This window comes from Gobio gobio (assembly GCF_949357685.1).
Source record: "Gobio gobio genome assembly, chromosome: 17".
NCBI lineage: Eukaryota > Metazoa > Chordata > Actinopteri > Cypriniformes > Gobionidae > Gobio > Gobio gobio.
Window position 1 is genome coordinate 20,901,868 of NC_137110.1, and position 21,636 is coordinate 20,923,503.

At 36.0% G+C, this 21,636-nt stretch overlaps 1 protein-coding gene across 1 annotated transcript; it reads left to right on the forward strand.

Moving 5' to 3' along the window:
• The first annotated feature begins 865 nt into the window (after window positions 1-865).
• alg6 (ALG6 alpha-1,3-glucosyltransferase) lies at window positions 866-21,076 on the forward strand. Its single transcript, XM_079840685.1, has 14 exons — window positions 866-1,000; window positions 1,225-1,309; window positions 1,679-1,768; window positions 1,885-1,973; window positions 3,396-3,478; window positions 3,591-3,655; window positions 3,795-3,980; window positions 5,111-5,246; window positions 8,101-8,186; window positions 11,062-11,146; window positions 11,237-11,307; window positions 13,900-13,968; window positions 19,766-19,961; window positions 20,501-21,076. Exons 1-14 carry the CDS (start codon window positions 919-921, stop codon window positions 20,696-20,698), a joined length of 1,521 nt encoding a protein of 506 aa, XP_079696811.1. The 5' UTR covers window positions 866-918; the 3' UTR covers window positions 20,699-21,076.
• Window positions 21,077-21,636: the final 560 nt, after the last annotated feature.

A 21,636-nucleotide genomic window follows, 5' to 3' on the forward strand; every position in this document is an offset into this window, starting at 1 on the left:
TTTAAATGACATCTAGAGGACCAGGTTTACCGATGCCGATCTGAAATGAACAGGCAACAAAAATGTTTGATGGGTCCAAGAAATAATAAACTAACAAGTAAATTGCTTTCCATTTTTATAAAGTTATATGGGGTCTGACTGTCTAAAAACGTTATTTTCTGTAATGATATGAAATTGTTTGGCTATCAACGAAACAAACAAAAGCAATGCTAGAATGCTAAAAAGTCAATACGGTGAGTAGCCTATATTTAGGCTATATTATAAATAAAACTAATTTAAACAATTGTGTTTTTAAGGCGTTGTAGATAGCCTAAATGGAATGTATGCAATGTTTAAAAATGTATTTTCTTTTTTTTTCAATTGTTTAAAATTGTCATTTGTAAATGATAATAGCTTGTTATGGGATCGCTACAAATATAGGCTACATATAGCAAATAACCTGTTACCTTGCCCATTGTTGATATCATTTTTTTGGTTAGGATAGTTCAACATAAAAATACCAGTTTTTTCTTCTTTCTTCAATCTCTTCATAAGCTGATGTATAGTAAAAGGCCGTTGTCTCAGCGTCTTTACCTGATGATGTTCCATGTAGCCTAAGTCCGTTTGATCACCGCCTATTTATTCAGGACAGCTTTCTAAGCCCTTACTTACTGCACTTTAATACTGTATTTGAGAAAGAGTGGCGTATTACTACCAACATTTTCACGTTATGATCAGTCCATGGTTCAAACATTAGGACACAGACCCTATGATGATGCAGACCTGTTTAATCAATTCAACGTGATGTCATCACGAGGCGCCACTCCGCTGACGTAATGTTTCAGGAAGTGAATTTCAGCCGATTCGGCTCTGCAGGAAAGCATGAGCGATGTTACAAATGTATGATTTTTAAATCAAAGGTCCTGAAGGCTACCAGACATGGAGAGCTGGAGCCTCATTTCACTGTGCGTGATGCTCGGTTTAACGTCGAGGTGGGCGGTGTCTTTTCACTCATACTCAGGTTGGTTTTCAATGAACCACCCGTTTCTTTAGGACTGACACGTCAGTCAGTCAGTGACAGTTGTTCGGAACAGCTCATTCATCTGGAAATGAGCAAGATCAGCTCATCTAAAATGACAATCAAGTGGGATGAACTTTGTTCGTGAAATAATAAATGTTAAATATATGATGATTTACGTTTTAATTAATACACCATACTATTCTGCATTTAACTTGATGGAATAGGCGCAGGTAAACCGCCAATGTTCGGGGACTATGAAGCACAGAGACACTGGCAAGAAGTGACTTACAATCTGCCTGTTCATGAATGGTTAGTCTTTCATTCCTCCTCCAAGTAGCCCACACCAACAACATTGGTGAAGCTCCCTCTTTTCCCTTACAAAAATATACTGCAGTTGTTACATGTAGAAAAATGCAGTTTTTTGCACACAGTTTTACTTCAATGTACTGCATTTATATTGCATCTATACTTCATTATACTGCAAATCTACAGTTTTACTTCATTGTACTGCAGTTATACTACATTATACTGCAGGTTTACTTCAATGTACTGCAGTTATTTTTTGTAAGGATTTGTTTATTATTTTGTAAAAGTTGAATGTCACAGTATTTCATTTATGAGGCAAATGCCTTATATAAATGTGACCTAAACGTTTGTTTTTTTTATTTTCCAAACAAGGTACTTCAATACTACAAATAATGATTTGAACTACTGGGGACTTGATTACCCTCCTCTGACAGCCTATCACAGTCTGGTGTGTGCATATGTGTAAGTGATGTTTTATTTGGTCATGGTACATCATCCATAAAAAATATATATTTATTAACTTCAGTTAAACGGCTTGATGATGGTCATTTTGATTTTTCTTTGTGTATTTTTGATAGAGCAAAGCTGTTTAATCCTGAATGGGTGGAGTTGCATGCATCTAGAGGCTATGAAAGTCACACTCATAAGTTGTTCATGAGAGCCACAGGTAGGTAAAATAATTTATTTAAAATATGTAATCTGTTAAATAGCAGTTTATTAGAGCATAAAAGCACTCAGAAACAATAAACAAACTTATAAAAAAAATTATATATAATGGACAAAGTCATTGGGCGATGACCGGGGCTGTCACCAGGACATAAAGGGGGCACACTTTATGATCTGAGAAACAGGCATTAGACCAAGATCAATGAAGCTGACTGCACAATGAATCTCTTATTTACATAATTGTTTTTTTTATGAGAGAATTTGTGAGCGTCCAGAACATGTGACTGCATTCACAAAATCAACATAAATGTTTGTGATTGGCTACATTGCTCAACGCTGCCAAAACACATTGTAAATAGAAACCTTTGATGTTCTCCAGAGCGCAAACCCAGATACGCACTGGACTGTTTTCCAAATATATTTCTCCAATATGCTGTTACAGAGAAAACTGATCCTAGACCAGCAGTTATGGGCAGCTTTTCCCTCTAAAAGCGATCAGAACCACCAGCAGGCAGTGGTTTATGTAAGAAAATAGTCCATATTCCATTGACAACTGTAAGTGGTATTACTGGAAAGTGGAAACGTTTAGGAACAGCAGCAACTCATGAAGCTGAGGACCACTTAAGGTCACAGAGCAGGCGTCGCCAACACTCTGCTGATTCCATAGCTGAAGAGGTCCAAACTTCCACTGGCATTAATATCAGCAAAAAACACTGTCTGGGAGTTTCATGGAATGGGTTTCCATGGCTGGGCAGCTGCATGCAAGCCTCACGTCACCAAGTACAATCCAGAGCGTTGGATGGAGTGGTGTAAAGCACGGCGCCACTGGAGTAGTGGAAACGTGTTCTGTGGAGTGACAAATCAAGCTTCTCTGTTTGTGGGTCTGCTTCCAACTTTGTAGGAAAAGTTTGGGGAAGGCCCTTTTCTATTCCAGCATTACTGTGCCCCAGTGCACAAAGCAAGGTCCATATAGACATGGTTGGCTGGGTTTGGTGTGGAAGAACGCACAGAGCATCGAAAACACCCCAACATCTTTTTGAAAGCCTTCCCAGAAGAGTGGAAGTTGTTATAGCTGCTAAGAGGGGACCAATTCCATAATAATGTCTATGTATTTAGAATGCAATGTCATTACAGTGTTGGTGTAATGGTCAGGTGTCCCAATACCTTTGTCCATGTATATAATTTTTTTTAGAGGGTTGGGTTATTGTTGCTTGTAACCTGCATTGCTTTGAATAAGCTTGGATGTTATAAAGCATGTTAATATTTACAGGGCATTGATCATGGCTTATATGACTGCAGCAGTGTAACCTTATATGACTCTTTGCAGTCTTCAAAGTCAATAAATTGTGTAGGATTAAGTAATTCCTCTAGACACAGGAGTAATATTTATACTTCGTTGTATATTAATCTTCATCTCCAATAGTTCTTTTTGCAGATATTTTGATCTACATTCCAGCAGTTTTGCTTTATTGCTTCTACTTTTGCGATGGGTCCTCTAAACAAAAGGTAGCTAAATAAATTCCCTTGAATTTGTATATTTTGTGAAAAAAAAAAATGTAATCATTGAGATTACATTATTGCATTGATTTGGTCAAACTGTATATTTTTGTTCTCATAGGTTGCCACAGCTCTTTGCATCCTTCTGTATCCAGGACTTATATTGATTGACTACGGCCATTTTCAATATCCTTTACCATTTGCCCTAATTCTGCAATGGAATTTAATATTTATCTAATTTAATTTAATCTATTTACAAACAAATAAAGTACTATGTTAAAATACATAGTCTATCTATGTGCAAAGTCTTTAACTGCATATTCAGATATAACAGTGTGAGCCTGGGTCTGGCTCTATGGGGGATTCTGGGACTTGGTTTGGGCTGGGACCTGTTTGGTTCTTTGGCCTTCACCTTGGCTCTCAATTACAAGCAAATGGAATTGTACCATTCGCTGCCATTCTTCTGCTTCCTGCTGGGAAAGTGCATCAAACATGGCTTGACTGGGCGAGGGTGAGTCTCTTGGGTTGTTGCATAAACCCTGCGGTTTGGTGGCTAAATGTTAATCTCAATTTTATGTTAAAATTGAGTAATTGTTATTTAAGCAGACCTCAAAAACTTTAAAAAGGTACACAGCCTCAGTATAGGAAAAGTAGCCCTGTTAAATGTATTTATCACAGTCAATGCATTTATCTATGCCTATGTTCAATAGACACACACAACAAATAATATATATAAGATATTATATAAATAATGAAATAAACATGGGACCTAAATTATAAGTAAAGTCAGTCATTGGTAGTTTTTTATAGCTTAACCCAAATCACCAAATCTCACCAATATGAATTATTACTTACAGGTGAAAAGTTCTGTTAATGTAAAATTGCTCCCCATTAATTAATGAATCTGTTGACATTCCTATAATTACAAGTTTAGCTGTACAATCCAGCTGAAAGTGTCATAGCCTGATTTATGCTAGCTAACAACACATGCTTAATGTTCGTCATCTGGCACTTCACCACTACAGGTGTCATTTAAAAAAAAATTCTAAATGTTTTATTCTTAAATTTAACTTTTTAAGTATGCAAGTTACATGCATTTTTACATCAGTCCTGCAGCCAGTCTCAGTGCTAGTGCTCTGCTCTTTGCTGTCTTGCATTTGTTGATTTAGTAACAATGTACCAAGGGCATTTGGAGGCAAATGCATTGGTGGATTAGTTTGCCTGGGAAGAGACATGTCCAGATGACTCTCTGGCCATGCCTGACCCTCCCTGCTATGTCTTTGCGTGCAACTGTATATCTACAGCTGAGAGGTGTTAGCAGTTACAGTATACAGCAAATTGAAAAACTATGAAGGTATGGTGTCTCTGCTCAAGTAGTCGAGAAACTTGATTAATGACATTAATTTTGGAAACGTATTTATTTGAACAATAGTATTCTTTGACAAATATGTATAATATCAAGCACAGTCCAATTGTATCAGTGACCTAGAAAAAGTCCCAAAATGGTTGTTTTAGCAAATCACAAATATAAAAAAACTGTTGGAGCCTTGGCATTGGCTTAATACTTTTTTTGTTTCATTTTTGTCTTTGAGACAAAAATATAGTATTGAGTTTTTACAGTCCTTTTTTGTGTGTACGCAGATTTTTCCTTTTGGTCAAAATCTCATTGACTGTATTGGTGACCTTTGCCCTTTGCTGGATGCCCTTTTTGTCTGACCCCAAACAACCTCTACAAGTTCTTCATCGCCTTTTTCCTGTCGGCCGGGGTCTGTTTGAGGTAATTCACCTAATGTATATGCATCATCACAAAGCATCAATAGGCAAACTCTGTCAAGTTCACCTAAATAGGTTCCTTCAAATTGATTTGATTTTCTTGAACCCATGTTTGCATAATTGAAATGACCTTGCTAATGGTGGCACACATTGAGAAGTAACAGTCACAGCAGTATTTACACACAATTTGGTATCAAGCTTTGAGCTTTACTTTAGTAAAGTGGTAAAATGCATGTAAATAAGGCATATTTATGGCTTAAGGAGTGGGAATTCAACACATCATTATAGCACGATGCTTGTGATGCTTATTCTGCTGTGTGCTAGCCTGTTATAAAATGTCCAATGTGTGGTCGGCTTGCAAATGCCCTTGAAATCCTTATCCACATGCATTACATTTTTCACTGTATGCATGCATGAATGCATAAATGCACTATTGCCTTAATCCTATGTAGATACATACAGTAAACTGTAAACACTTTTTTAAATTCTGGTTCTGCGATACTAATGCAAATAGAAGACTGACTTACTGCACATCTTGCCAGTCCGATCTTTCTATATTCATAGATTATCTCAATAAGACCCCTTGTGTCTAGAGCAGGATTTATCCTTTAGATCTGATTAGTAAACAAGGGTCTCTCATTGAGTTTATTGGAAAACCAGAGCTGTCTCCTGTTCTTTGTCTAAAGCCAGGTCTGATTCCTTTTGTGCGTCAGTACTGAAATACACGATGCACAAGTACTGCGGCTTGCTTTTGAAATGTGCCCAAAAACCCTGTTGTCAAAGTAGGTGTGTTGTGAGAAGTAATTGAAAATTCTACAAGGCTCAGGGCCCGGAATATATCATGCATTTGCCTGACATGAGGCTAACATAATACACAAGGTGTGAGTAATTCTAACCTAGAGCCTTGAGCATTTGTGACGGAGGAAGCGCTAAGCGAGTCTTGGCTGCTGCTATCATGTACTTTATACAACAGAGGACGGTGAAGCTAGGTGATGTTGATAGTCCATAGTTAAATCAGTGCTGTTTGTCTATAAGAAAAATGTTAATTATTTTATTATTTACTTAACCTTATGTTGTTCCAAACCTGCATCTCTTTCATTATTCCGTGAAACGCAAAAGAAGATATTTTGAACTCCTTTGAACTTCTATTTTGGGCCCCGTTGACTTTCATTGTATTGACAAAAAATATTTTTCAAGCAAAGAATAAATTCTGTTATTATTTACTCATGGCATTCCAAACCGGTTTCGCCTTTTTTCCTTCTGTGAAACACAAAAGAAGATATTTAGAAAATTGTCTTTTGTATCCTTACTATGAAAATGAATGGGGTCCAAAACACCGGACCCAATTGACTTTCAATGTATTGACAAAAAACACTGAGACATTTTTCATAGTGTGTCTCGTTGGTGGGTCTCATCTTCAGCTGTAGTGTCCACACGTCTTCACACAGCTGTGAAAGACAGCAGCTGTGTTTTTGAGGACTGAGCAGTATGGAGAGTTTCTCAGAACCAGGGTTGCAACTTTCATAACATTTACTAATTCTGTTTTTGCACAACTGCTAAAGGCCACCAGTCTTTGAGGAATCATATGTCGGTACCCCAGCAGAAAGGTCAATGGGCACTCGTAACGTATCGGTTTCCTAAAGGGTACAATTTGGTCTTCTGTATGTGGCAAAACCACAGTCTTTGCAGCCTGGGTGATGTTATTAATGTCCTTGCTATGCATCAATCGTGTGTCTATAAGTTGACAAATAAGTGCATAGTTTTTTTTGACATCACGGTTACTTGACGGGAAAATTAATGGGAGTGTAATACTTCACCCTTGCCCTTTGTACCAATGCCCCCCAAGAATGCCCACAGGAATTTTTATTGCGCTTTCAGTTGGGAAATGATTACGCTGAGTAATGCCACTTATGTGCTTTCTTTTCAAGAGCCACATGCCATTTAAAGACGCTTACCTTATATGTCAGTGCTAATTTTGTAAGCATGATCATACATTTTTAGCTATTTCAGAAAAGTCTATTTTCTTGAGCTGCAACAATATAGAACAACATTTTAGACTTTAACCACTGATTTTATTACCCGAGTAATTTCATACACTGTATTTATGAAATCTCTGGACTGTCAAAGAAATGGCTTGTAGGCGTAATAGTGTTGTGATTGTTTAATATAAATAAAAACCATTACAAATTATTTTCGGTAATTAAATATATATATATATTAGATTGAAAAACTTAAACGATAATTCGATTTTTTTCCATTGCAACTAACAATTTTTAAAAAAAAATCACATAAAATTACTAACACTTAAACAATTTTTTTTATTTTTAAACAAATTTTTTAATATATTTTTTAAAGCTAATTCAATTACATAATATACAAGTATATAAATAATACTAAAATAACACTGAGGCCTAATATAGTTTGGGATATTTTAAAAAAAGCACTAGTGCCCGTATCCTATTGCTGCAATATATTCATAATATTGTATGTCAGCAACAGCAAAAAATAAATATAATAAAATATTAACTTTTTTTAAATATAGATTTTAGGTGGAATATTTACATTTTCAAAAGCAGTGCATGCTGTTTCTTTATATTGTCAGTATTGTTGTGTGATTAATATGTCCTACATTTTAACCCAATATTTCACCCCAATATTAGCTATTAAAGCATAAAGTTAAATGTGAAGTTTTGTTCAGTCTGGCCTTTAACTTGAATTAAGCTGGCAACAAGTTTAAACAACTGTTCATAAAGAACTTGAAAACTGACCTAGCAGTCATTGTATCATTCGTTCTCATTGTGTCATTCTGCCCGGAGCGCATTAGTTTAGTGACTTTGACAGCATGTGTTTGTTGACAGGATAAAGTGGCTAACACATGGTGCAGCTTGAATGTGCTGATAAAGATCAAGACCCTGCTGTCCAGTGAGACTCAGCTGTTCCTCAGGTAATCCTTCACCATCTATTTACCCACAACCCTTTCTCCTTTTCCTTTATCTCTTTATGCATCCTCCTAAAAATCTCTCTCAGTATATTCCCTCTTACCAAGTTTGCGAAACACATCTCATTATAATGGAGGGCACAGAAGGATTATGGGTAGTTAATGATATCAGAGAGATTTTGTGACATTGATATGTGGACACTAATCTGCAGGTGCAAGGGCTTGGTTAAGATTATTTCTTTGACTATTTGCTTCAGAATCTTTAATGATTTGTTTGTCTCTTTTTTTTTTTATCAATATTTGCAGGGTCGGTAATACATTTTTCTCAGGGGTCTTGTTATTGCTTCTGTCATCACTTACTCACCCTCAAGTTGTTCCAAACCTATATGAAATTCTTTCTTCTGCTGAACACAGGATATATTTTGAAGAATGGTATTCAAACAGTTGATGGATCCCATTGACTTCCATATTTTTGTTTTAGTCAATGGGGTCCATCAACTGTGTGGTTACCTATATTCCTCAAAATATCTTCATTTTCAGGGCTCAACTAAGGATTTTCTACTTGCGCTGTCAAAATTTTCACTGGCCCCATCACAAAAACAATAATAAAATAAATTATTGTTTTAGTTGTTTTTGATCCATGTAACCTTAATAAATAAGGTTTTGACACCAAAAACTACTAGCCTAACTCATATACATTTAAAATTGTTACAGACAGTCAGTAATAAAATAAGAACAAATAATCAAATTACGAGCAATAGCACAAATAAATACAATAGAACAAACATACAAATTAAATACACAGTTCTTTTTCAGGTTTTTCATGTATTTAGATTTTCAGGTACAGAAATAGTAATCAAATGTAAAATATTACTGCATAATCTATTTTTTTTATTAACATATAAAAACAGACAGCAGCAGGAATATTAGGCAGCGGCCACTTTAAGAGCTACACGGATCCAATATACTGTTACACATGCATGTTATCTCCCATGTTAACGTTTGATGTTTACATTTAGTGTTTAACCGACTATGTTTACGATGACACTCGACAAGACGGGCATTTTGACATAATTTTGTATGAATATGTCCGTGCAAACTCAGGATGATGTAAATGAGTATATGGTGTTCTGAGTGCGTGCTTTGGATGTGAACCAAACTGAGGGATGCGGTTAGTACTTTCGCATCTACGTACGCTTGAATATTTAAATTGGCATGGCTTAAAATGTGCAAATTATCAATTTCCGTGAAGATGCAGCACTGGCCCGATCGGGCAAGTGACAGTTCCGTCAAACAAATCATTAAAGATTCTGAAGCCAACTATCCCTTTAAGGGCTTCATTAAAGGTTCACTCACGCATGTTTTCCTCATTAAAAAGTTTTACACAGAAAGAAATGAATAAGATTTTAGAATTTTTTTAAAATCATGAACATTCATGTGAGATGAAGTCTCCAGTTATACAAGCAGCCTAATAAAACGGTTTTATTTTATTTTACACTGAGCTGGTCCCCTCATGGGGGCAGCCATTTTGAAATGACAGGACCAGCCGAATACTGCACGCATATCTTGGCTGTCCCGTTGTTATTGTACACTTTCATTTGCAAAATAAATTAATTACTAACTGTGATTAATGCTTTTCTAGCAAGTGTAAATGTTTGCAAGATGCTACATCCACACCACTAGGTGTCAGTGTATGTCTAAGACGATTGCTACATTGGTCAGCTCCGAGTCCACATTTAACATATGCTGCATCACAATTCGCCTAATTATACTACGTCCTAAAAGTATGTAATATTTTTGTGAAGAAAAAGTACTTACTTAGTGTGTAGCAGAAAAGTAGGCAAGCTTTGGGATGTACTACTTCGTCATCTTTAACGGACAGCTCTGTCGCTTAATTACGTGCATCCTGTCACCGTTTAAACTGCCCAATCAATCATCTTATCACAATTCAAACCCTCCACATTCAATTTAATTTAATTTCCTATCGCATCGTAGAGAATAGGGTATGTCATGGGTATGGGACAAATGTATCATTACAAAAGTTCTCAATGCTGTTGCAGATTAAATATAATGTGGATAACACTGAATAAATATATTTTCGTTAGATACTGACAATTATTCACTCAAACCCCTTTATCTAAACCTCTCTACTTAACTATCGTATTCACAGGCTTGTAGTTTTTAACACTTTTATCCATGTTTTATCCACAACTTGCTATGGGTTGTGGGCAATACTAGCTGTCAGTGTGCCCAGATCTGCACTTCGAAATCGGAAATAGTAGACCATCCGGGTATCTTTGGAATACTCTTTTCAACATACTACAATTTGGGACACACTAATTCTATTTTCAAATACTATTTAGGACAGATAGTATGCAAATTGGGATGCACCGATAGTTTTACAAGCAATTGTATGTTACTTTTAAAAACGCGCCATAAGGGAAAAAAATTGCTTGTGAAAATTTACATTTTTACATTAAAAAAAGTCAGATACACAAGCATCCCCTAAACTTTATCTCACCTGTTACGTTTGCATCAGTGTGATGGACCAGATTCTTGTTCCACAAGGGTCATTCACCTCTAATAGGGTCATTTTCCTCCAAGAGAGTCATGATTGAGGGGGTTAAAGTAATTCTGTGAGTGCTCGGCAGGCCATCTCTGAATCTCATGCATTTCCTGCATGCTGGGTTCTTTCTTGTTGACTGTGAGGATGTATAAAAAGATCAGGCAGCCGCGTTCTCTAGTTCCATGGGATAGATTACGGGCTTTGGCAACAGGGGCTCTTGATCGTATTTCTCCACTCTGTTTGTGTGTATAGTAAATCTGTCATTAATGCATGGATGTAATCAATTAAATAATTGTTCACATTGTTTTCTTACAGTTTTGCTCTTACTCTGTTGTTTATCCTGCCTTCATCATTAAAATTGGTGTCCAAACCCACTCTATGGCAGTTCAAGCTTGCCTTGGTAAGTGGCGTCATCATTATGTGTTTGTCTTTGACAGTTCAACAACTTGTATTTTTGACCACTGACTCTCCCGGTCTACTTATACTATAGGTGAACGCCTCCCTGGCTTTTTTCCTCTTCTCCTTCCAAGTCCATGAGAAGTCCATCCTTCTAGCAGCCTTGTAAGCAGCGGAATATAATTCATACTACTTGATCCAATTGCTGTGAACAGTACTTTTGCTCAACCCACTGTCATTAATAGATACAAATGTTATAACGCAAAGCGAACACACAAAACCGTATCTATTAATACTCGTAGTATGATTAAAGGTGAAGTGTGAAGTGTTTTTTGTGCGTTTTTGGGATCAACAAGTGGCATGAGTTACTGTAGGGGCTGGACTACTGTTTTTCTCAGAAGCACAGAAGAAGGGGTGGTAGAAGGGACAAGGAAACGTTTGAAAACAATGATTATTGCAATTATATTTTGGGTAGATACTAGAAACTACTTGAGATACACTTTTACACTTTGGTCGGTCTCTAAAGAAATAGCCAACAACAGTTTTCACAGGTACAGTAACTCAAGTATTTAAAGCGGTAGTTCACCCAAAAATGAAATTTCTGTCATTAATTACTCACTCTTATGTCATTCCAAACCCATAACAAAAATTAAGATATTTTTGATAAAATTTGAAAGGTTTCGGAAACACGATAGGCAGCAATGTCTTTGCAACTTTCAAGGGCCAGAAAGCTAATAAAGATGTTAAAATAGTCCATGTGACTACAGTGGTTCAACCTTAATATTATGAAGCGACGAGAATACTTTTTGTGCGCAAAAACCGAACAAAAATAATGACTTTATTCAACAATTTCTTCTCTTCCTTGTCAGTCTCCTATGCCTTTCACGTAGTAAACACAGTGCAGCGCTTCTGGGTTCTACATCAGAAAGCAGGCTCAGGATTGGCTGACTCAGTTCACATGAGCACGACGCATGCGTGTGATTCTGCCGCAGGAGCTGACCAATAATGAGCGTTGACGTTGCTGCCTAGGGTGGTTCAGAAAGCTCTCTGATTTCATCAAAAATATCTTCAGAAGATAAATGAATATGTTCCGAAGATAAACGGTCTTACGGGCAGTGTTGGGGTTAACGCATTACAAGTAACTTGAGTTACGTAATCAGGTTACTTTTTCAAGTAACTAGTAAAGTAACACATTACTTTTCAAATTTACAACAAAATATCAAAAAAGTCAGTGCTAATTTTTTTTCTCCAAAAAGTAACACAAGTTACTTTTTCACATTTATTTGACTGACAGCTCTCCTGTCCCCATGTTGAGAAAAATCGAGAGTAAGTGCAGAGGCGTTGTGTGTGAACATGATGGTTATGGTAGTTCTAGACTAAATGTGAGCATTTACTCATCTCACTTGCACAATAAAGATTCAGTACTCCTCAAAATGAATAAAATCAGTCAAATGCAAAATCACAGTACTATGCAAACCTTCAATAATTAAATGTTGTTAAATAAAACATATTTTTATGCATTTGATATATAGATTAGGTATACCTTTATTGACCAATGTACTTGCTGCTGACCTTTGATGATTCAGTTAAACCATGAGCAAAAATTACTAGATTTTTGTTTTTTTATTGGTAAAACTTTTTTCTCCAGTGTCCTATTCTTCCTTTACCCAGAATGGCAGCACAGCACTGCAGTACTGTTCATGCGTAAATTTGTGTTTTTATCTCAGCCTGAGGCTTATTATTTCAATTTTGGTATGAAGAGGGTTTTAAATTTGCACAAAAATAGAACTTTTTTGTTATAAAAAAAAAAAAACTAAAAGCAAGCCCAGCCCAGGTGAGAAAAATTAACACAAAAGTAATGTAACACATTACTTCAAAAGTAATGTAACACATTTTCAAAAGTAATGTAACACATTACTTTTCTTAAAAAGTAACTAAGTAACTCATTTAGTTACTTTTTAAGGGAGTAACGCAATATTGTAATGCATTACTTTTGTACTTTTTGTAATGTAACTTTCCCCAACACTGCTTACGGGTTTGGAACCTGTAATTAATGACAGAAACCTCATTTTTTGGTGAACTTACCCTTTAAAGTATTTAAAAAATAAGTACGTAAATAAATGTGTAGATTAAACATTCTAAAATAAAGATAAAAACACATTTGCGATCATTTTGAAAACAACTTTGTAAATAGGCATATCCCCCAAAAACTTTGTATTAATATAATGACATAATAATAATAATTCAGACAGAAATGTATTTCTGTCTAATGATGTAGTCAAAATTCAGAAATAGAACTAATTAATATTGGTTATTGGACACATCATCATAAATATAAAAAGACAATATAATTAAAAGGCAATATCAGTCAATTGCTAGAAATGATAAACTTGCCTTCAGGGAAATTAGTGATTGTTTAGTATAGTGCAGTAGTTTGTGTGTCATAAATCTAACATATTATATATAACGTGTGCATACACAAAAAGAGCCAGCTGCAAGCAACATATTTTAATTGTTGTGTTATATCTTGCAATGCGTTAGTCAATCAGTAAGGCATGTTTCTGGATTAAGGGTCTCTATTGGGTGTTAAAAGTTTGCTGACAGAGGAAGTGGAGTGGCTGGATCAGTGGGGAGAGATGATACTGATACCTAGTCCTTGCCCTCTCAACTACATAATTATAGCATTGGTATCATATAAACATATCTGTAATGTAATGTAGTAAAGATAGTCTTAAAAGTCAAATATGTGTTTTACAGGCCAGTTTGCCTTGTCATCAACGAAATACCTCTGATTGCCGTTTGGTTTCTGCTAACATCAACGTTCAGGTAAGATACCAAGCAATTATGTGTTCAAATCACTGTACTATAAATAAATGAATCCTCATGGTTAAGATAGGAACAAAATCAGCAAATGACTGTATAGTGAGAGGAAGAGTAGTAGCTGATAGGGGAGTCCCAGCTGTCCACATTAATTGTTGTATGCATGGTTTAGTGTAAGGATATCACTGGATTACATGACATAGCCCACATACCATTAAACTAAGACTCCTTTGTGTAAACACAACCCACCATTCTCTGGAATCACACTGCCTGCTTCCACAAAACTGTTTTAATGCTGCATATTTCTGTTTTTTAGCTGAAGACATGATGCTCTTTGTTATGGAAGATAATTAGATTATATTCTATGATAGAGTAATTGTTGCACTATTAGGGGAAATATCCACAAGAGCATACAGAGACAACACATTGCCACAGTTTTCTATACCCCAAACACACACCATTAATTTGCACACTTTCTACTCATTATGGCTAAATGTTGCGGCATCAGAATTCACAGTTTGTATTGTTTTTTCTGCGTCACGACCTGTTCTGCTAACACAAAGATTGTTTTATTTTGTCAACACTTTCTCAATGGCAGTATTATTCATAGGATTGGTGCACAAGTTATTTTGTTTTTCAGCCGAATGCCTATGGAAACAGAAGATGGCTATAAGTGTCCCTATGTTGCTCTTGTCAACGCAAGTAACTGATAATGTTCATAAACAAATATTTTTTCAGCGATAAGGAATACCGGCTAGAAAATGTGCATAATTTGATAATGAAACTATTTTAATTCACAGTGTTAACGAAAATGTGAAATGTCGCAAAAGTTTTCACATGTAAAATTGACTAAAATGAAAGAATATGAAATAACAAAATACTAACTCAATTTAAAGGATTGGGTTTTTTTTTTACGTGGAGCGGGCACTGATCTTGGTTACCCCCACTATTATTGGACATTTTTGTGGAATAAATTAATCATGGCTGACTGTGAATAAATCATTTCTACCAGGGGTGCGTTCCACTTCGCTTTTAGACATACACTCGCAAACTTCCTTAAGCACTTCCCCTCGGGGGAATCCCTGCCACCATTTTGAAGTGAGTTCTACTTTGTCAAGTGATCGAAAGAAGTGTGGCTAGGTCCTTGGATAGGGAGCGAGTCTAATCCAATGTACACTTCAAGCAGCTCTATATCCCACAATTCAACTTGATTGTGATGGCACAGCAGATCACGCTTAAATGTAGCGTATGATATATTAAACTAACGTTCACCCCAAAATGAAAATTAGCCCATGATTTACTCACCCTGAAGTCATCCTAGGTGTATATGACTTTCTTCTTTCAGACGAACACAATTGGAGTTATAATAAAAAATGTCTTTGCACTTCCAAGCTTTATAATGGCTGTGGATATTGCTCTGTTTTTGAAGTCCATAAAAATGCATCTATATGCATCATAACTGCTCTGAAGGCTATAAAGGCCTTCTGAAGCGAATCGATGCGTTTGTGTAAGAAAAATATCCATATTTAAAAATTATCTAGCTTCCGTCCAATCATCTACCGTATTCAACTTAGGGAAAAGTGTAGCACCTCTCGCAGTTCCAAATGCTACGTCTGACGACATTGCACACCAGTTACGCTCGTCAGACGCAGAGTAAGCATTTTTAATATAACTCCAATTGTGTTCGTCTGAAAGAAGAATGTCATATACACCTAGGATGACTTCAGGGTGAGTAAATCATGGGCTAATTTTCATTTTTGGGTGAACTATCCCCTTTAATTATTTTGAGAATTAATTGCATAATAGTGTATAATATATTATGTTGAGATTTAATCACATACTTGTAGCTACTTTATGCTCACAGTAAAAATTTATACTATTGATTTTTTTTTCCGTTTGTGTAATTTTAACAGCTCATATGATTTTATATATTTTCCCCAACAACTTAAATGCATATAGAATGGTGCATAAAACAAATGAATTAGTAAAATGGGGGTTTAACCCTCTGGTGCTCTTCGGTCATTTCTGACCGGAAATGTTTCTGTTTTGAAATGTTAAAAATTACAGCTTTATCGGAATGATATGAAATTTGGTGACTTTTCTTATATTAGGTATGCAAACACACAAACAAATTGGGGTCATGATTCGAGCATGCTAATTGGTCGTAAAAAAAAAAGTAGCGTTCATTGTCTTCGGTCATAAATGACCGAAATCGGCAAAAACACAAAGATTCACAGAATATTTGTGTGTACAATCTACAAATCGGCCACAATGCTGAAAAAAGTACACAGCTGTAAAGGGATGACACTCTAAAACATCAAGAGTGTGATATTGACTCATCCGCTCACACACACTTATACACACACACACCTATGAAAAACTGAGCCTATGAACCACATTTGGAATTTTTTTAAATCACAGCTTCATCGGAAAAATATGAAACTTGGTGACTTTTCCAGCATTAGGTATGTTAACACACAAAAAAATTGAGGACATGATTCGAGCATGCTAAATGGTCGTAAAAAATTACTCCCACTTGTGCTCTTCGGTCAAAAATGACACCATTGGAAATGAATGGGAAATCTGCAAAAACACAAATTCACAGAAAAAATCTATATTTCTAACAAAAAAAAATATATAAAACTTTATAATAAATAGTCTTTGAGATTTTTTTAATGTATATTCAAATCCATCAACAAAAAGTCATTAAATGTGTTCAAAACAGAACTAGGGAATTCTCCATAGAGACCTCTAGTGATTACACACATGGTTGCATGATTTCTTAAATAATTCCAAAAGAGGGCGCTAATCTGCCTTCAAAAAAATGTATTTTGAAGGCCTAGTCTCTATTTTAACCTGAAATACTGCAATAATAAAAAAAGAAAAAAAAAAAAAAAAAGTAAAACAATTTTTTTTAAATATAATTTTCAATGACAAAATTAGACAACAATTATTGCATAAATATAAAAAAATACCATCAAATAATCTCCAAATACAAAATAAAAAATATTATTGAAGAAAAATAAATTGCATTGGTTTTACTGAGGTGGAGGAAGTTTAATTTTTAGGTGTCCGGTCACTTAGGACCGGGAAGACAACCAATGCAACCCCTTAACGAAGAGCACCAGAGGGTTAAATATTGAATCAGCTCCATAGTGAATGTTATCGAGCAGTAAAGGGATTAGTGCTTTCCATTTAAAGTAACGCCAGTAGTGGGCACTCATGCAACGTAAGGAATGACGCCAGAAGATGGGAAGTAACGAAGTACAAATACTTCGTTACTGTACTTAAGTAGATTTTTCTGATATTTTGACTTTACGTTACTATTTATTTTTGTGTCGACTTTTTACTTTTACTCCTTACATTTTAACACAAATACCGGTACTTTCTACTCCTTAAATTTTACAAAATTGGCTCTTTACTTTAGTTTCAAATAATGTCAGTGGAGTTAACGTTATTATTTTTCACGTCATCAATACCGAATTCAATCTAATTAGATGGGAATATACGTTGCACTTGACACACCACTACAAGACGACTCAACAGATTCAGCAGCATTCATTCGCGGGAAATCATTGCGGCTTAATTGAGGTAACGTTAGCATGTAGTATGGACGGCGGCGACATTATTGAAGAAAACGGAGCAGAAAAGCAGCAAGACATTCCCAATCATCCTTGGCCTTATCTGAGGGAGATGTTTGAGATTGTAGGCATCAAGAATGACTCCTGGCGAATGTGCTGCAAATTGTGCCAACCAAAACACCACGAATGGCTGGCTTCCAAGAATTCAACATCGAATTTGAAAAACTTTCTCTGAATTTTATAGCACTTTAATTGTAAAAATTGTGAGCCTGACTTATTATTAGTATTATTACTTCTGCTTTTACCAGAGTATTTTTTAACACAAGTATCTGTACTTCTACTTGAGTACGGGAACTGAGTACTTTAGCCATCTCTGAATGACGCACATCCATGAGTCCATGAGACGGATGAAAGTTAGCGAGTGAAGAGTATAAAAATTGGGAGTGGAACGCAGTCCAGTGGTGTCCAATCCTGTTCCTGAAGGGCCACTGTCCTGTATAGTTTAGCTCCAAACTTAACTAAACACGCCTGAAGCAGCTAATCAAGGTCTTCAGACTCACTAGAAACTTCTAGGGAAGTGTGTTGGAGCTCAAATCTGCAGGACATTAGCCCTCCAGGAGCAGCTACGGTGGCCCAGTAGTGCACAACACAACGAAATTTAAAAAGCATACATAAGTTCACAACACAACGAAATAAATCCACAACACAACAGAATGAAACCACAACACAACGAAATCAAGACACAACACAACGAAATCAAGACACAACACAACGAAATCAAGCCACAACACAAAGAAAAATCCACAACACAACGAAAAATCCACAACACAACGAAAAGTCCACAACACAACGAAATAGCCACAACACAACGGAAATGCTCCCGACCACTAGGGGACTCTCGGAGGGCGGTAAAGTTAGTTTTCCTTGCATTGTTCTATATAGATTCGCCAATCTTACAAATATTTAAACACTACGATCAGTTTTAAGTGTGCAGTTGTATATCGACATGAAATATCAATTAAAAATCACCTACGTGCATAATAGCTGCATATTTATACTCGAGAACGCTTTGACCCGCTCCCACGGCGCTAAGGGAGCGTCTGCCAATTCCACCAATTTGAAACATAATTTGTATGAATTAAATTAACTTTTTTTTTTAAATTTTCAAATTCCAATGTTGTGTTGTGCATTATTAAGTCAATTTTACCAATACAATCAAGCTGTGGAATTTTAACATGTCTGTTTTTAAATGTTAAAAGCAATTTTAATTCATACAAATTATACGTTTCAACCAATTGGTGGAATTGGTAGACGTTCCCTTAGTGCCGTGTTATCGGGTCAAAGCATTCTCGAGCATAAATATGCAGCTATAATGCATGTAGGTGATTTTAAATTAATATTTAATGTTGATAAACAATGGTTAGCCTACATACTGTTAAAATTAATTGTGGTATTGATTTCTTTGTAAGATTGCAGACTCTATAGAACAGTGGCAACTTTACAGCGCTCCGAGTGCCCCCGAGTGGTTGGGAGCATTTCCGTTGTGTTGTGGCTTGATTTCATTGTGTTGTGGCTTGATTTCGTTGTGTTGTGGCTTGATTTCGTTGTGTTGTGGCTTGTTTCCGTTGTGTTGTGGCTTGATTTCGTTGTGTTGTGGCTTGATTTCGTTGTGTTGTGGCTTGATTCCGTTGTGTTGTGGCTTGATTTCGTTGTGTTGTGGCTTGATTTATTTGTGTTGTGGCTTTTTCGTTGTGTTGTGGCTTGTTTTCGTTGTGTTGTGAACTTATGTTTGCTTTTTATATTTCGTTGTGTTGTGCACTACTGAGCCACCGTAGGATTGCAACCCTGCAAACATTTGCAACGCTCTACATCCACACCACTAGGTGTCAGTAAATGTGCCTATCAGTATAAAGACGATTTCTTCATCAAGTGATTGAGTTCACCTCTAAAAAAACTGCAAAAATTTGTGAAGTAAAATGGATTAAGATTGAAAAATGAAGCCACAATGAATGAAAACAAATGAAATTGACTAAATGTAAAGTTTTTTTTTATGTATTTATTTATTTTACACGGAGCAGGTCGCATCATGGGGGCTGCCATTTTGAAATGACAGGACCAGCAGAATACTGCACACTTATCTTGATGAAAATGAACGCCAGATGTATATAAAGAGGGATAAATCAGTTATTGTACAGTTTTTAACATTGTTGTTTTCCCTCTAGCATGCTCCCCCTGCTGGTGAAGGACGGTTTGATGTTGCCTTATGTGGTGACCTCATCAGCGTTCCTCTTTCTGAGTTTGTATCTGCTCTCTGCGTTAGAGAGAAGTACAGATGAAGAGCTCAGGCTGGGCCTCTATCACAAACTCACTCAGCACTGTCTGCCTAAACTCAACCTCAGCCGGATCATTAAATGGAAAGTAAGTTAACGCTGACGTCACGGCCCGTTACCCCACACCACTGACGTTAATGAAATTGACGCTTATGAAGAAGTCAGTTAAGCGCACTAGGCCACTTGAACGGGCCATAACTTTCACATTAGCTTGACCCCATGCTCTTAGAGCTTTTGAAGACTGAACGTTTCAACAGCTCCTTGCGTGAATGTTCGAGACCAGAAGGTGTGCTATTTGTGTAGCGTGAGTCATTAACACAGGTTTGCCTAGATATATTTATTTACACAAGAGACATAAATAAGGGGGCCCTACGATGGAGGTAGAGTTTCATTGGGGGGTCGTGTTGCTCACACCAGCACTTCCACTGATCCTTCACTCCATCTGTCATAAATAGACATGTTAATGTTTATAACTTGACTCGCCATCCTAAAACAGGGTGGAAAATAAACATCAAGTTACAAGGATCTGTGTACGGCCGTTGTAGCTCTTGACTAGGACTAATGAACCTTTGTCATGATGTTTCTTCCCTTGTACTGTGTAAGTGTTGCTCACTCTGTCTTTTACAGTTCTGGATTTCACTGGTGGCCATGGCTGCGTTAAGCTTTACGAGCGTGTGGTTGGAGCCCCCGGCCAAGTTTCCCGATCTTTTTCCGGTTCTGGTCTCCGTCCTCTCCTTCCTGCACTTTCTGGGCTTCACTATATATTTCAACCTAGTCCAGTTGGTGGAGCCACAGAGGAAAAAGAGTCAGAAGAAAACAAACTGAAACATGTCTTCAAAGACACTAGTTGTCAAAAGAAGAACAACGACCAGGATGTTGGTGAAAAGAGAGGACAAATCCCTATGGTTAGAATAGAACAGGATGGGAATAGTTTGAAAAAATTCAATTTCCTCCTAATGAAGTTTGGGGATATTGCTTGGGAAGAGTGAATCAAATGAAAGGAGATACAGTTCTGCCAGACTTTCTCTCACTTGTATGATTTAGAGACAAATTCGGTTAGTGGGATATTGGGATTGTGTAAATGACCATGCCATAAGGGATCGCTTGTGCTGACATTTATTTTTATTAACATTTTTGATACATCATTAAATGTTTTTGTACCAAAACAAAGTGTATCCAGGATTTTCAAATTACCCAACCTTTAAAAAAAAAAAAAAAAAAAAAAAAAAAAAAAAAGCTGCAGGTTTATTGTTCTTGTTTGTAGGGCTGCACTATTTGGCCAACATATTTGGGATTTATATAGCAATATAAGAAAAATATTATTAATAATTATTATAATAAATATAACTTTCACTGTAAAATAAGAGTAAGAAAAATAATAATTTAGTATTATTATTATACAGTACAGTACTATGTAAAATTACAATAATAATATTTATGAAACAAAGCACATATTTAATTAAATCGCACATTTTCTGATTTGATCATCAAACTAAGCCGTATTGCAATTTTGGATTTATTTGAACAAACTTGACAATGTTAATTTATCTTTCAATGAGTAATATGATTAAAATATAATAATAATTATTATTAAATCAGTGTAAAATAAAAAGCAGTATTTCAGTAGTATTAAAATAGTATTTCATATTAATAATAATCTTATTTTACAGTAAAATTTTTAAAAGTAAAATACTAATATTTATGAAACAAAGCCCATATATATATATATATAATTCAATCACAGCTTCTGATTAGATAATCAC